This window comes from Contarinia nasturtii, unplaced genomic scaffold (assembly GCF_009176525.2).
Source record: "Contarinia nasturtii isolate CC-2019 unplaced genomic scaffold, AAFC_CNas_1.1 Cnas_scaffold_2678, whole genome shotgun sequence".
NCBI classification, from domain to species: Eukaryota; Metazoa; Arthropoda; class Insecta; order Diptera; family Cecidomyiidae; genus Contarinia; species Contarinia nasturtii.
The window spans coordinates 1,749,201-1,764,844 of NW_022199997.1; the positions used below are offsets into that span (position 1 = coordinate 1,749,201).

The 15,644-nt window shown below is 32.8% G+C and overlaps 3 protein-coding genes across 4 annotated transcripts in view; 1 reads left to right on the top strand and 2 right to left on the bottom strand.

Annotated features, from left to right (window-relative positions):
• Positions 1–520: 520 nt before the first annotated feature.
• Positions 521–4,207, bottom strand: LOC116348722 (heterogeneous nuclear ribonucleoprotein M). Its single transcript, XM_031779799.1, has 6 exons — positions 3,237–4,207; positions 2,779–2,941; positions 1,881–2,130; positions 912–1,621; positions 678–813; positions 521–607 (listed from the first exon to the last, which is right to left on the bottom strand). Exons 1-6 carry the CDS (start codon positions 3,758–3,760, stop codon positions 552–554), a joined length of 1,839 nt encoding a protein of 612 aa, XP_031635659.1. The 5' UTR covers positions 3,761–4,207; the 3' UTR covers positions 521–551.
• A 301-nt stretch (positions 4,208–4,508) lies between these two features.
• LOC116348723 (putative neugrin-like protein DDB_G0288135) lies at positions 4,509–6,033 on the top strand. Its single transcript, XM_031779800.1, has 2 exons — positions 4,509–4,594; positions 4,668–6,033. Exon 2 carries the CDS (start codon positions 4,676–4,678, stop codon positions 5,918–5,920), a length of 1,245 nt encoding a protein of 414 aa, XP_031635660.1. The 5' UTR covers positions 4,509–4,594; positions 4,668–4,675; the 3' UTR covers positions 5,921–6,033.
• Positions 6,034–6,059: 26 nt separating this feature from the next.
• LOC116348720 (furin-like protease 1) overlaps positions 6,060–15,644 on the bottom strand; it is a 100,422-nt gene continuing 90,837 nt past the window's right edge. For both annotated transcript variants that reach the window (XM_031779797.1, XM_031779796.1), the window contains 3 exons: positions 11,246–11,415; positions 11,052–11,151; positions 6,060–6,771 (listed from right to left, as the gene is read on the bottom strand). In XM_031779797.1, the coding sequence (XP_031635657.1) occupies positions 6,122–6,771; positions 11,052–11,151; positions 11,246–11,415 (920 nt within the window). In that variant the 3' untranslated portion in view covers positions 6,060–6,121. The remainder of the gene's footprint in view (positions 6,772–11,051; positions 11,152–11,245; positions 11,416–15,644) is intronic.

Consider the following 15,644-nt stretch of genomic DNA (forward strand, 5'->3'; position numbering starts at 1 on the left):
ATTTGTCGATACATTTGTTGTTGTCACATATAGTAGAATTTGATGGAAGTTGGAAGAGGGATAATACAATAAATGTTAAATCTTAACATAGAACTTGTCAAATAGTAAAAATCAAAATGGAGTAGAATTGTATGCGGAAATTAGTAAAAAAATAAACAATATACTGCAGAGAGGGCATGTGGGGTATTATGAAACGACTTATTTTGCTAGCTCTAAAACTACAAAATTGTAAAATACATAAGTGGAACTTAAACAATGCCATAAATGCATGAAAGCAAATTACCAACGCTGATTTCTCAACTATTGATTTCTTTGAATTAATTTGCCAAACAAAAACTCGACCTTATTCTTCCTATCTTCACATAATTGTGTATTCGCTGCTGATTAGCCCCTCCAATCATGCACTCCTAGCAATTTGATCTCAAACATTTACGTCAAAAGAAAAGAAATGTTTTTTGTTTTACTTAAAAAACGCTCTAAAATTTTACATTATTCTAAACAGTTTTGAATCTACCAAAGATGAGATGCAAAATATGAGTATTTTATTACAGTTAAAAGAATGAAACTTCAACTTTGCGACCATCAAAACGTGATCCGTCTTTGAGTTCTGTAAAGAAAATTGAAAGAATGATACAATTAATGTCGGTGCTATAAAATGTGCTTCAGATGAAACTTACTTATAGCCAACTCGGCGTCACGTTCCTTTGAAAATCGAACCACACCACAGTCTTGTCCGCGAATCTCGGCAAACTTCACTTCGCCACATGATCGGAATTCATCGCGCAATGTTTGCCACGTGCAATTTGGTGGGAGCTATAAAAATAAACAAGAAAACACAATTCAGTTTCAATAGGTTTGGCGTTTCGAACTAACCGTTTGAAATGGTGTTTATATTAGAGAATTGTACTTACATTTCGGATTAAAATTGTGTCGGAGATGTTTTGTGATCGAACATTACCGCCGACATTTGAATTGTTTGAGCCGGCCCCATTGCCCAGGGAAGCGCCAAAATTTTGTGATGGTAAACGTCCAAAGTCGTCCGATTGTGAATTATAATTGCGAACCGAACCAGCAATATCGAAATCACGTTGATTCGATACAAATCCACTGTTTGCATTTGAATTAAGACCAAGATTTGATGACAATGTATTGAATGTATTGCTGCTGTATGGATTTGAAAGTGTATTTTCTAGGCGATTTGATTGATTGAGGCCACTGCCCATGCCGCCAAGACCTGAAAAATTTCCACTACCACCGCCAACGTTCAATGCTGAATTACCCGATGATGAGCCGGCGCCAACGATTTTATTGATATCAAGTGCTGAATTGTTCGCCGTATCATTTGAATTTGTTGCAAGTGAACCAAGACCCAATGTCGACAATATAGGATTGAGATTATTCAAATTGCCAACAACATTGTTCAATGCGGCCAAATTATTCATTGAATTTTGTTGTTGATTCAAAACATTTGCGGCAGATGAAAATGATGATGGTGGTGGTGCAACTGGAACGGGTGCATTTGAATTATTTGAACTGACGCCAAGATTATTTTGATTCTGAAGACTTGGCAAATTTAATGCAACATTTCTCAACGGTTCACCATTTGGACCCAAACCCATACCTAACGAGGAGAAGAAGGAGAAGAAGAAAGAGAACGCGCATCGAACGCAAAACAATCAAACATGCGATTAACCTTTTTGTAGAATTAAGAACATCAATGCTAAACTATTCAATGTACGTAAAATGTATGTGTTTTTGTGTGATTTTTTTTTGTTTAAAATTTTGTTGTTGTTGTTGTTGTTGGTTTGGTTTTCGATTGTGAATAAAATCAATTAAAAGAGATAAAGAGGGGATTTGGAAATGAACAGATATCGACATACCAATGCCACCTAAACCATCAGGCAATTTTTCTTTGGTAATTTTATCCATGCGAACAGTCATGCGACGATCGAAGAGAAGCTGATGGTCAAGCATTGAAATTGCTTGAACCGCTTCAACCGGATGTTGATATTCAACGACAGCAAAACCTCTACTGTTACCATCTTTATCAACCGACAATTCGACATCCATTACTTGGCCAGCTAATTTAAAGACCTGTTTCAATTTCTTTGCATCAACCTTGTAGTCCAACTGAAATGAAAAGAAAGAAATCGCGTTGCAGCCATAATCAGCCATAATCAGTTTGACGATAGACCCAATTTAACAGTACCAAAATGTAAAATTCATTATTTATCAATGTGAAATATATTGTGAGAACGTCGACAACTTCAGGCAAAAGTAACGAACTTTGAACGAAAACAAAATTTATGCAAAAATAACTATGTCAACAACTCTATGAATTAGTCTAATTTGGAAAAGTACGTTGTTTAGGGAATAGTGTGTATAACATCTAAAACACCAGTTCGTACATAATTGTGGAAAAGCAGAAGTGTAGTATGGAACCATATGGAACATATAGATATATACATCGAAATGTTATAGAAAAGTATACAATATAAAAAAAAGTCATTTGAGAAAAAAATAAGACTAAAATCGAGTGAATGAAAAATCGATGACATTGAGCACGAAATGTTCAGAATTCAATGTTAAATTTCAAACGAAATCAACAGTTTGCTGAATGTCGACAGTCTCAACAGGAACAAGAAAAATACAAAAAGACAGTTTAAAAAGTAGTGTGTGCAAACGCAAAAAGCATCAAGACACCGATATACTCAAACAGGCTACTACAAAATGGAATAGGAGCAAAGCAGCTAAAATCGCTGATCAAATCATACTCACATTGGCAACAAAGACTTTCGTATGCAAAGGGCCGATTATGTTCAAACTAGCTAAGAACGATGGACTCAATCCGTATGTGTTGTAATCTTGCTGCTGATCAAAATTATTATAGCTACCCGATCCGCTGTTACCCTTACCACCATGACTGCTATTGCTGTGCGACCTAAAACATTAAACGTGTTAAAAATGCCGAATTGTGTCAAAAGCGTCAAAAGGATTTTGCATATTATTTATTTGTGTAGTGAATGAGAATTAAAAAAAAAAGCACAAATGGACGTACACACACAGCCGCGCGCACGCGACAGACATTGAAAATGTCATTAATAAAGAATATTTCAAATTGATTAAGCCCCAATAGCAGCATTTCATATGGCAAAGGGAATTATCAATGTTTTATTTTGCGCATGGTATAGAGAGCAAATTGATAAAAGATTAATGAAATAAATGAAAACACTAACAAGTAACGATCGTCGTCACGATCTCTGCCTTGATTTTGATTGCGACGTGGACCTGCACCACCACCACCGCCGCCACCTCGGGATGAATCCATATTTTGGCCACCGCGTGCAATTCGACCATATTTATCACGTTCTTCGCCATGATCTTCTTTGACAACCAATTCACGGCCATTCAAATCATAACGATTCATAACTTCTAATGCTTTACCAACATTGTCCGGATCTTTGAATTCAACAATTCCAACACCGCGCGCTTTGCCGTTCTCATCGGTAAACATTTCCACATATTCAACGTTACCAACCATTCTACGGAAGAGATCTTTCAAATCTTGCCATCGATATTCGTATGGAATATTTGAAACGTAGACACGTTTTCCATTGCCACCCATTTTATCGCGACTTCTGTCACGGGATTCACTGTCTTTGTTATCGGAAAATCGTGTACCACGTTCCCCTCGTCGGCCACGATCTCGTTGCTTTTCTACATCACCCATCGCTGTATTAACGCCGTTCGGACTTTCCATAACAGTTGAACGCACTGATATTTTATCACGACCAAAAAAAAAAACAAAATTCGTATGCAAATGAATGTTCAAAATTTCAATCCACTGTTGAATCAATACAAAATGTCAACGTTGAACAAGTATTATTCCCAATATTTTGGTGCCCACGCTGAATTTAATTTGCAAATTTTGCATATAAAGCAATAGACAAAAGAAAAATGGCGGCCTGTTGACGAATGAAAAAAAAATGCTTTGATGATTGTGAACGGATGATGATGATGTGTGTACACGAATTTTTAGTTTATCTTAATTTAATTTAGAATTATGTCTATGAAATGGATTGCACTTTTAGCCTGCGAACACTATAATGGAATTCACAACAAAGCAGATAAAATTAAATTTTTGTTATCAATCAGCAATGAATGTGATTTACTCAAAAGAACAACAAACAGAACTGAAGAGACAAATGTATTAGTGCCAACATGAAAATGTCTAATGGCATCGCTCACACTTCAGGGTTGACCATTTTTCAGCAAATTAACATACCGGCAAGATATTAAACAACATTATAATGAATATTTATTCGAAAAAAAAAACATTAGTTTTATATTAAAGTGATGGAAAAATTAACATTCCCTTAAAGGTGTTGACGAAAATCTAAATTACTTTTAAATTCAATCAAATTTTGGAATAAATAGAACCGGCTCTATTTCAGAACATATGTAGATAAAATGTAGTGTTGCCAGACGCGTTCGTGCTGCGTGACTATTGACGTTTATCGCCCTCAAAGCAATGTTTTTTACAAAACGTGACAAACGAAGTATTTTGAAAACAAGAGCTTTGATCCAGAAAAAAGTAAAAATTAGTTTTATGTTATTGAATCATACCTAATATTTTAATCTATTTAAAATCCATTTAATATTTTTAGAAGTGAAGATGTTGCGTGCAATTTTACCAATTGCAAGAAATTCATCATGTTTCTTTGTGCGCACGTATCGAACCAATAATAAGCGACCAAAGGATCAGGCTGGTGTGCGAATACAACGTAAAATATTCAAGAATACTGAGGTAGAAATGGATCCAGAAGTTGACCCAGATCTTACATACGAAGCTGATTTTACTCAACTCAATCGAACGCACAAAGAACATGAAGCGGAAATGGAAGTTCAAAAGGAACAGACCAAATATTACACCATCAAAAGTAAATATTTCAAATCAGAAAAGCAACCGAATTTTTTAACGTGGGCAGAAAAAGAGCAAATACGACAGTTGAATCAAACCGCACCAGAAGAATGGACACCGGAACGACTATCGGAAAGTTTTCCAGCAGTGGAAGATGTTATCATCAAAGTACTGAAAGCGAAATGGAAACCACTCAACTTGAAACGTATTCAAATGCACGACGAAAGCGTTAAACGAAATTGGGAATTATTAAAAACAAATCAAATGAAAGATCTGGATCCGGATATAAAAAATCATTTGAAAAAGTTTAGTAATCGTAATTTTGATAGTATACAGAATGCGCAAACCCAGAAGTATATCGAATTTGAATTTCCAAAGCCAAAAACCACGGAATATTTGCAAATCATTTCAACGTGTCAAAGACGCCAAACAAAGGATGGAAATGATGCTGTTACTGGTGGTGATAAAACAAATCCAAAACTTGAGCAGAATCAAACACATGCAACACGGGATTTGTCATTGGTTTCCAAACCTCAGTTGAAAATACCAAAAAATATACGAAAAGAAGACATGACCTACGATAAGTTGATGGAATCGACTAATGTACATTTAAATAAGCCACAACATGAAGAGCTCGATGAAGACCCATATTTGAGTGTATCTCTACTGAAAGATCCAAATATTGACCCACATAATGATGTACCATCAATAAAGGAGGACCCCAAACATACTTACTCGGATGAGTTTAATCATGAATCAAAGGATGACAACGTTGTCGACTTAACACTAAATGATATGAGCTCAAGCAAAAAAATAGTCAAGTATGAAACGAAAACGAAATCACTCGCAAGTATCGGTAGGGGAATAAAAATTGAACCTTTACAACACACCATTCATATTCCTCAAAATTTGCGGAAACGAGGCTCCATTTACAAACTACACGATTGCTTCTACGATGATCGTGGTGCATTTATGTACAGAGTGCCCGGTTTGAAATAATCGCATTGAACTTACCGTGACATAATATGGATAATATTCAGTTTAAATGTAATTTAGGAATATCGAACTACAAAAAATCTGGAAAATAAAACAACCACCGCAAAAACATTAAATAATTCTTTTCATTTATTTTTTCTCTTTTTCTAACTTTTCTTCTGTTCAATTTAGGATTGGTTGAAATCTTTTTTTTTTTGTTCTCATCTATTTTATGGTTTCTGTTTCCTCTGATGAATCGCTTGTGTTGATAATCATTTCGTGTTCCATAATAATGTGATCATTACCATCATATCCAACCGTGTTAATACGATTATAAGCGTAGTTTTTCTTATCATTACTAATTGTCGTTGTTGTATTCGAATAAAATGATTTGCACGCAATTCGAATAATCAACATAACAATTATGACCGATACAATGTAAGCCATTACCATATAAATGGAAATGTGATCAAAAAATACTTTAAATATTGATTTGTGACTAAAATTGTGCTCCGTATTATTTGAATTGTGATCGTTATCAAAAAGTTTAATGACTTTTGGCCATCCGTTTTCGTTGTGTTCGCTTGCACGATCGCAGTATGTTTCGTTTGGCAGAGCCCCTCGTAAAATTGATTCTGTCGGACATTCGGTACATTCATTATTTAACGGTCCTCGGCATCTAAGACACGTTGCATGACATGCTCCACATTTTTTCTGCGGAATACTTTGTACAATAGCTCGTTTACGTGGCGGTTTTGTTGATGTAGAATTGGTTTTAGGTTTGGTAATCAACGGTGTTTCCGGCAACATATACGTCCGCTCCGGACAGGCTGTATAACAACGGCCTTCATAAATAAATGTTGTCTGCTCACATTCTATGCGAAAAAAAAAAAATAGAAAAAATGTATTTTTTTAAGTTATGACCATGTATGCAAGCAACAAGAAAGGTGAAAAGTCGATTATGGTATAAATATAAATAGAAAAAAACATGAAAATTCAATTAATTTATAATAATTAGTGTGAAAATGATATTCTGCTGGAACAAGCAAATAGTAATTGTTTAAATTAATAGAAACATGAAATCCAAATATGATTATTTGAAATTATTTTCATCCTATTAAAACAGAATCAACTTAAAAATGTACAAATTATTTACAACACTAAAAAAAAACGTTACACTTTTTTTTTCAATAATTTTTCAATTTAAATCACAGTCTGTCCAATTTGATACCAGCCGAATTTAATACAATAAAAGGACTCAATATTTGCCCATACCATTCTCAAAATTGAAAAACAGCAAATACTGATAAATTGAAGGTCGGAAAATTAAACAAACAAAAGGCACATACAAATTTACTATGATTAAAAAAAAAGAGAGATATAAATTGGTTGAAGAAAAAAGCAAAACAGAGGTGAAAAAAAAAGAAACAAACAAATGAATAACAAAAACGAGACTCACCGACATTACATGTTACGCATTGGTTGTGCTATTTTTGATTGATTTATGTATATTCTATGAGCGTGACAGTGTGTATCTGTGGACATCTACTTTGTGTGCGGTATAAATATTCTACTATAAAAGTGTTTCGCAAACACTAGTTATGATGCACAAAAAGATTTATGTATATATAATAAAGCAGATATGTGCCCATTTACCTTTTTATAAAAATTTGTGTTTGTGTTTACTAAAGAGAGTGTGATGATGGTTAAGAAAGACAATTTGTTAGTATGTCGAATGGGAAAATATCAGGAGCAACGAACACAAGTAGATTCAGAAGGAAAGTCGTCTTATTATACATATTGAAATGATATTGTCCGTGCGTTGGCTAATAAGAGTAATGTTGAACAAAAAGTTTGATCAAAATGAAAGAAAAAGTAGACCTAGTTGTAAGTTGTTTTTCTCATACGAATGTATTTGTTTCAAGAGACTATTTTTATATATAAGATTATCATCATTTCCACGTGACATATGTCGTGGTCTTGTTTTTGGATGTGTGTGTGTGTTTGATTTTTTTTAAATTTTTTTTTCCTAATTTATTTAGCACAATTAACATAATGGTATCATTAAGTATTTTGTTTAAATTCTATTATCATATACAGACAGTAATAAATCTGCACACATTTATTCGGTTGGTTGCGCCATGTAAAACTATATATATATAATGTAATTTCAATATCTGTTGTTCTATCAGTATAATTATATGTTTTTATTCCCAGAATTATTGTAATTAACTTAGGTTGCTTTTATCATGTGCACTCTATTCGTCATTTATTCCGAAAAATCAATCCATTCACTGTATGTATTGTTGTTGTTGTTTTTAAATTAAAAATTAATTAAGCATTCTTGTTTAATATACAATTTTACATACAATTTTATTATTGGTTGCTCATAAGAGACAATTTGAAAAAATTTCACCTAATCCTATTTAAATGTTGAATTTTATTTACAACATATGTATTTAGCCTAAAAAATTAGATGCATTATTCAATTGCAATGTGAATTCATGTTCATTTTTGATGACGGCTATTTTCCTGAATTTTATGCAATCGTTTGAATTTTTCCATCACTTCATATGATAGCACAAAATTGGATGATTTATTCGAAACATTGATTTCAATTTAAAAAAAATCTCTTATCTAGCTACATTTTTTTTGTTTAGCTACATTTACGAATTTTAAACAATGTGTAATTTTGTTTGATGTTATTTGTTCTAAATAGAAAGACAGCCGAAAAGTTCTAGACTTTTGCATGCTTTTTTTTTTATTTCCAAGATATCGAATATTTATTTTTCGATTGGTACTTTTGTTCTTAACTACAAACGACGAGATTGAGCCTATTTCCGGTCGGAAAAAATGATTATTTCAGAATCATAACGCATCAAGTGTTATTTCGAGTGATCATTTTGTTGTTAATGAATGAAATTGCGTTTGAGTGGGACTGCTTGTTAACTTTTCGATTGATTTTTATTTTGCATATGTTGAAACAGTGTTTCAGTATATAATATTAGTTGTATCGTTTGCTTCCATTAAATTATTTCACTCAACAAATGGTGAAAAACTATTTCGCAATAAACTTTCTAGCAGAATTAACAGAACAGAAACTCGCATGTAAATATAATTCGGGGTTCTATAAAATACAATCAAATGGAAAAACCAATTCAATTTTCCCTGAATAACTTTAAATGAAAATAAGCGAACGATAGCAAATCAAACAAAAAACCTATATGGATATGTTTTATTATTAATTTGTAGTTGAATATTGCTGAAAATAATTAGTTGCAGAGTTTTAACTTCAATCGAGTAACAATGGAACAAAATAGAGCGTGATATGAGACAATTGCAGTAACACCATTCAATGTTTGTACACATTGCAAAATGAGATAAAACTATTCAGGAAAAGAAAAACAAACGAAGGAAAAATCAAAGAATAATACAATAAACATATCTATATGCCAAAGGGAAAAAACCCTATACTTCATGTGCTGCTATATAATCCATTGAATCGTCCATTCAATATGTGAGTGTCGCTTTAAGTCACACCTTCAGTCCGAGCATGATGATGTACATTATGTTTAAAGTACATTTTCCAACATCATATATTGTACATACATAGTTGTAGCGGTATCAAAAAGGTTTATTGCATGCCATGAAAGCGACCGACCGAGTCCTAATCTAATTCGGTTGTATTTCAATTTAGTTGCTCTGTATATGTGAATTATTCGGAAAACCAAACTCATTTTGACATGCAATTTCGCAAGGAAATCTTCATGAGAGTGCTGAGATTAACACATTTTGTGTTAAAGCTTAGAAAAGAGGAAACTGAATATTTTCATGTCTATTTAATTTCAATGCTTCTTCTTTTGAATCACAACTTATGATTATTTCTTTTTTAACAATGCACATAGTATAAAATTCTGCTGTTGAGTTTTACAACTACAAACAAATTTCTAATGAAATTCCTTCAAAAAACGATAATCAGTTTATCAGCACTTTGCATTGTTTAATAAGTAATGAAATACATCACAAGTAAACGGAGCATTGTTGTACATGGGATTCAACAAAAATGGACAGAGTAATTATACGATGAAAAATTGCATTAAACATTCAAAAGAAGATTACCGTCCAGACTTATAACTTCAAAAGCACACTGAATTGGATCAGACTATTTTTGGAAGTCTACACGCTTTTTTGCTTTTTTCTTCAAACCTTTCACGTTGATATACCGTTATACGTCACAACAAAACACAAAACTCGCAGTTAAACATAGCTCATGCCAATTCGATTAATGGCTAGGAACATTTCTTCTGGATTTCAAAATAAAAAATCCCAAAGTAGAATATTATGAAATGTCTATTTACATATTTGCAAACTATAAACTATAAAACAGAAAAAAAAAATTCAATTAAAAAATGTGTGTAAATTACAACAAGAGCGATGGTTAAAATATTGCAACTGCTTGACTAAAGAGTTATATATGATGAAAGTTAAAATAGCTCAAAAATATAAGTGATAATAACTACACAAATATATTGTAGCAGCTTATCATGTATATAGAGTAGTCCTTCTTCAAAATAGTAGCTGCCAATGTTCAATGTCAATATTATACATTATTTGAAATTCCCGTTCAAAAAAAAATATTGTAGAAACGCACACAAAACAAAAAGAAAATTACTAAACTAAATATACATATATGTTTTCTCTATACATCAGTAATAGTTTGGCTGAACTACGAGCTAATTTCGCGAATCGCGAATCGCGATATCGATTACGTTTTTTTTTTGTTTTTGTTTTTGTTCGTTTGGATCACGTTAAAAATTGGCGCTGATTCTGTATTTTGCAACACTTAAAATTACTAAAAGCTAAATAAAAATGTTTACAATCACTAGCTACCATCAACAAAGATGGTATGATTTTTGTCGATACGTTACAGTCGATAAGTAATTTTGATTATTATTTATTAAGTTGATTTCGTTATTATTGTTTTTATTGTTGTTGTTGTTGTCATTGTTATTGTTATTTATTCGAGACAAATTATTACGATTGATTTTCGAATTAAATTTGGCTAGATTAACTAATGAAACGATAGATTCGATAGACGTCATTTGGTGTAGTAGCGGTAGATAGGTTGATAATAGCAATAATATACAACACAAACCTATGCAATATTTATTCGGTAATGATTTTAGACATGCTGAATCGGTTTGGTCATTTGAAGCGGCCGTTCGTTGCACATCATTATGGCCATTTTCTCCGCCCTAATTTGTTTTTTTTTTTCGAAAAGAAAATTGAATGAAATTTGTCCAGCAATCAAACTGACAAGAAATTATATCGTTGGTGAATTCAAATTACCTGCTGTAAATTTCGCCATTGTCCTGTTTCCGTTTGATCAAAGTCCAAGCTTTGATCAATTTCGCTGAGGAAGTTTGGATCTGGTTGTGGGAAGTCAAAACTTTTTGGATCATTTGGTTGAGCCGGCTCTTCGGTTCCATGCAAGATCAAACCCCATTGAGTGACTTGTGCTAAATTTTGAACAAACAAAAAAGAACCATAGATTTTATTAAACTTTTCAAGTCACTACTACTTTATTCTAACAAAAATATACGCATGCATGCATCCTTCTAAAACATAAGTTAGGTGTTAGTGTTTTTAGACTAAGAAAAAGAATTACAATTCGAAAAAACGAGAACTAAAAATCAAAGGGATAAAACATAAAATCGGCGGTAATATGGGCAATGTAAAATGGTATAATGGTTTGAGAATACGTGTCAGCATGAAAGAAAACGAATAAAAAAAAGCTTAAGCATTTTCTTTTCTCTATCCCCATGTCTTGAGCAATCAGATTTGGCTGGAAATACAAAGCGTTGAAAATGTTAAAATATACTTTATTTGACAGCCATTGTTGCAGAGTAAACGGCATTTGACATTGGATTTAGTTTTTATTCGCCACTCTACATGCATTATATGTATGCATTTATATGTGTGGTGTGGTGAAACTGATCAAAATCACATTTCTTTTTATATATTTTGGCACATATCGCTTTTTTCAACTGATTTACTATATATGCTCGTTCATTTTTCCGCTTAGCTTCACGCTGTGAATGTGTTCGACGCAGCACAAGTTGTTTTATGGTGAGCACATTTTATGTTTATCTTTTTTTTTCTCTCACTCAGCTCCTTGCGTACAATTCATTGAATTAATGCCAGATAATAAAGACGGGACATTTGTTTGAAGTAAAAGAAGATACAACTAGAAAATGGACAAAATTCTATTCGATGTTCAATGTCGCGTCATTTTACGTTTTCTATGGTGTTTTTTTGTGTGTATTTCATCGTTTTCCACAAAGTGAACATGGCTTTGTGTGTTTCGGTCGAACGTAATGAAAAATAAAAATCGTCGAATCGGCACAGTTTCATGTGCCATAAAATGCCAATCGCTATGGCGATTGTATAAAAAGCGTTTTGCTTTGGCCGCTCTTGTTTTCTATGTCATTTGGGGTTGAAAACCGACAATGCCATCGGATACTTAGTGGGAGCCATTTTTCGATTCAGTTCAATTGTTCAATGTGGTATGAATTCATGAACGGCATCGAATATATCAGTGTTCTTGTGTTTTTCTGTATACTTTTTTTTATTCGTAGCGCACAATTACGAACGCAAAAGGAGAAGAAAATAGAAAAGCAATAGCAAAGTTCGACCGAACACAAAATTGCCAGATCGAAATAGATACATACTAGTAGATATAATACACTTCATGCAGAAGAAAATTGTACGTTATGAACATTGAAATGGGCATTACATTTAATTTGACTCCTTTTTTCATGAGCGAGAGGGAGGGTGAGCGCGTGTGTGTATATATACCCTTTATTTTCGATCGGCTTGATTGTTGCCAACACGCAAATTTATGTCCATTTACTTGTCTCATCGGCTTTGAGCACACATTCTTCGTACCATGCTGAAGTGCAGAGGAAACAGAGCTAAGCGCAATTGTATTTACGGAAAAATTCTATTGATTTTGGAACAAGTCCAGTGGTAATAATTAAAAAGCATTGCTATCGGCTGGCATTTATGCTTTTTTTTCGCTCGCGTTGTGCTACGAACGATTTATGCGAAATAAGAATGTAGCATTGCAATTTACAGAACCAAATGTTATGGTGTCCAAATTATCATCAATAATAATACGAAGAACGCCTTTCTTTTTTGCGAAAAGCAACAACAACAACTATGAGATGTAATTATACAAACTGCATTATTTATGTTGAGCCATTTTGAACAATGGCATATATTATTTAAAAAAAACTCATTTCGATTTATATACGAAGGACTATCAGTTTGTACGCGGCTTCCTTTGATGCGAATTTACGAGGGAAAAATAGTCGATTTTAAAATTACTGCCCGCAACAATTGAGAACAAAAGCATATTTTCATGAATATTTTACTCAGATGGCTAATGAGAGTTATGCCAATTTTATTCGAGCGGACCAGTAAAAATTTAGTATTTCAACCAAAAAAAAAAAATTATGTGAAAACTTTATGTCACCATAACACTAATTGATCGTTAATAGGATATACCGTCTGTGCCTGTACTCATGTGCACCAAAATGAGAAGTTATTTGAGAAGAGAAACAAAAAAAAAAACTACAGATTTTAACAAATTATCGTAAAAGTAAGGCAGTTACTATGAAATGTCATGAAATTTTCCACATTCCATAATAAGTGACGATGCAGGAAATTATATGAACCAAATATATAGCTCTTTTTGGCGTGTCGTTGATGCTGTTAAAGTATGTAGAGTAAGAGATCTTTTTTTACTGCTCATCTGTTTCTTGTACATCGAACGTGACCGAAATGATCTACTATGTTCGCAATACTCTCACGTTCTTTATGCTTTTGATTTTAAGTTTCAATTATGGCAGCATTTTCACACCTCCTGCGGACCGAAAACAGATTCTCGTATTATTGAAAAAATGCGCTTACACCTTGCGATTTTTTGATTACCTCAATACAATGTTGCAGTTAATGCTATCCTTTCGGTGTTCTTGAAAATCTCAGAAAATGTGCAATAAATTATAAATACTCCAACACGTTGCATAGTCTATAGAATTTCAGTGGCATTGCGTGGGCCACAAGTGTACGTAAGTTATTGAAGTTATTGTTTAAAAATAGCCATTTCCTCCGACGTTATTGTTCATTTGTATTATCGAACAAAAACTACATTTTGTTCACATTTTCCGAAATTAAAATTTAAACTTTAATGGATTTGGTGATGTTGAAACAAAACGAATTCTTTTGGAAATTAATTTTTAAATAGGACAGTTGTTAAAAATTTAATTCAATTTTTATAGTATTCACCTGGGTAACAAAACTAATTTTCGGCCACACTTATTAATTCATCACATTTTGTATGACGAATGATGAGGAGAAAACATATGTGAGCATTTAGTACGTTACACATCGGTTCGATATAAGAAAAAAAACGCTTGGTTTTGACTGTAAAAAAATGCAATTTAGTATTGTTTCGCACGATTACTGGATTAAATTTACGTGCGAATGTATATATTGCCGTTGCAGCTGCTTTTAAAGTGCATTAGTTTTCCACCAACTTCTGTAAAAGACGGCAAACATGTGTAAATGTATGGCGCTTATTTATCGTTAGCTTTTAGTTTGTTGCAGTTTTTTATAAGAAAAACTCAAACACATCCACCCGTTTTTTTTAACTTTGTAAACTTATTTCCGTTGATTTCTTTCTCCACCTCACTTCTGGATAAATTTAGCGCCTATACGAGCGAGAGGGTGCGTTAGTTTTCGCATTTCGAATTTATCATGTAAAAGCGTAGTTGTTGCATTAAATTAAAAAACTTTCAGATTTATAATGTAAATCATCCCACAGTCTGATCAAAATCAATGTCATTTGCCACATAAAGAGTACATTTACTGGCAGAGGTATAACGTTTGAAATGTAGAAAATAATTATTATGGATGCAATCGAGATGAGAAGATTTTAATCGATTCAACTTATTCAAGAGTAAAGAACAAACTTAAAATAGTTTTTTAATGTAATTAAAACCTTTTGATGTTTGATGGTCACGGCATATTTTGCAATTAACTTTTGAAAAAATTAAACGTATGCACGACGTACAGATAATGAAATTTACGCGTCATTTATCTTGGCGGATTCTGTAGTATTTTAGGAAAAAAAATTGACTCAAAAGAATTGAAGTGCTCATTTTACCGAAAAATGTCGGCTCTTTCATTTTGGAATCTTTTTCGATTTCATGTTCATCGCAACGTTTTTTTAAAACTGTAAATACGTAAAATGTGCATTTGAAAACTGAGACAACTCAATCGGATGAAATTCAATTTAAACAACAATTTTGTATTACGATGTGCTATAATAAAAGCAGTATGCGATAGATAGCACGAAAGGCAAACAGAGAATAAAGTTTTTCTTTTGTTATTCTACCGAAAAAAAAAGAATCACTTCGTATGTGTTCGACAGTTGATTCTATTCTAAGTGAGTATGCAAAGTGAATACTACTTGGAATTGCTTCCGCGTGTGCCATATCCATATTCCTTCCTATAGATTATGCAATTCATAGGATGTTTTCCATCTATTGTATGAAACTAATACAATATTTTGAGAAAAAAATCTCTACTTAAGAAAAACACCATACGAAATGCATTTATTGAAACTGAATAAACAAAATCATACAGAAAAATATGTAATTTTAAATTGGAGTTGATCCAATGC

What these genes read in the sequence shown, in the direction of transcription:
- LOC116348723 (XM_031779800.1), top strand. Translation starts at nt 4,676, where the DNA reads ATGTTGCGTGCAATTTTACCAATTGCAAGAAATTCATCATGTTTCTTT.
- LOC116348722 (XM_031779799.1), bottom strand. Translation starts at nt 3,760, where the DNA reads ATGGAAAGTCCGAACGGCGTTAATACAGCGATGGGTGATGTAGAAAAG. An exon ending in TGATGGTTTAGGTGGCATTG is followed by an intron (nt 1,622 to 1,880) that starts GTATGTCGATAT and finishes TCTCCTCGTTAG; the next exon opens with GTATGGGTTTGGGTCCAAAT. An exon ending in ACACAATTTTAATCCGAAAT is followed by an intron (nt 814 to 911) that starts GTAAGTACAATT and finishes TTATTTTTATAG; the next exon opens with CTCCCACCAAATTGCACGTG.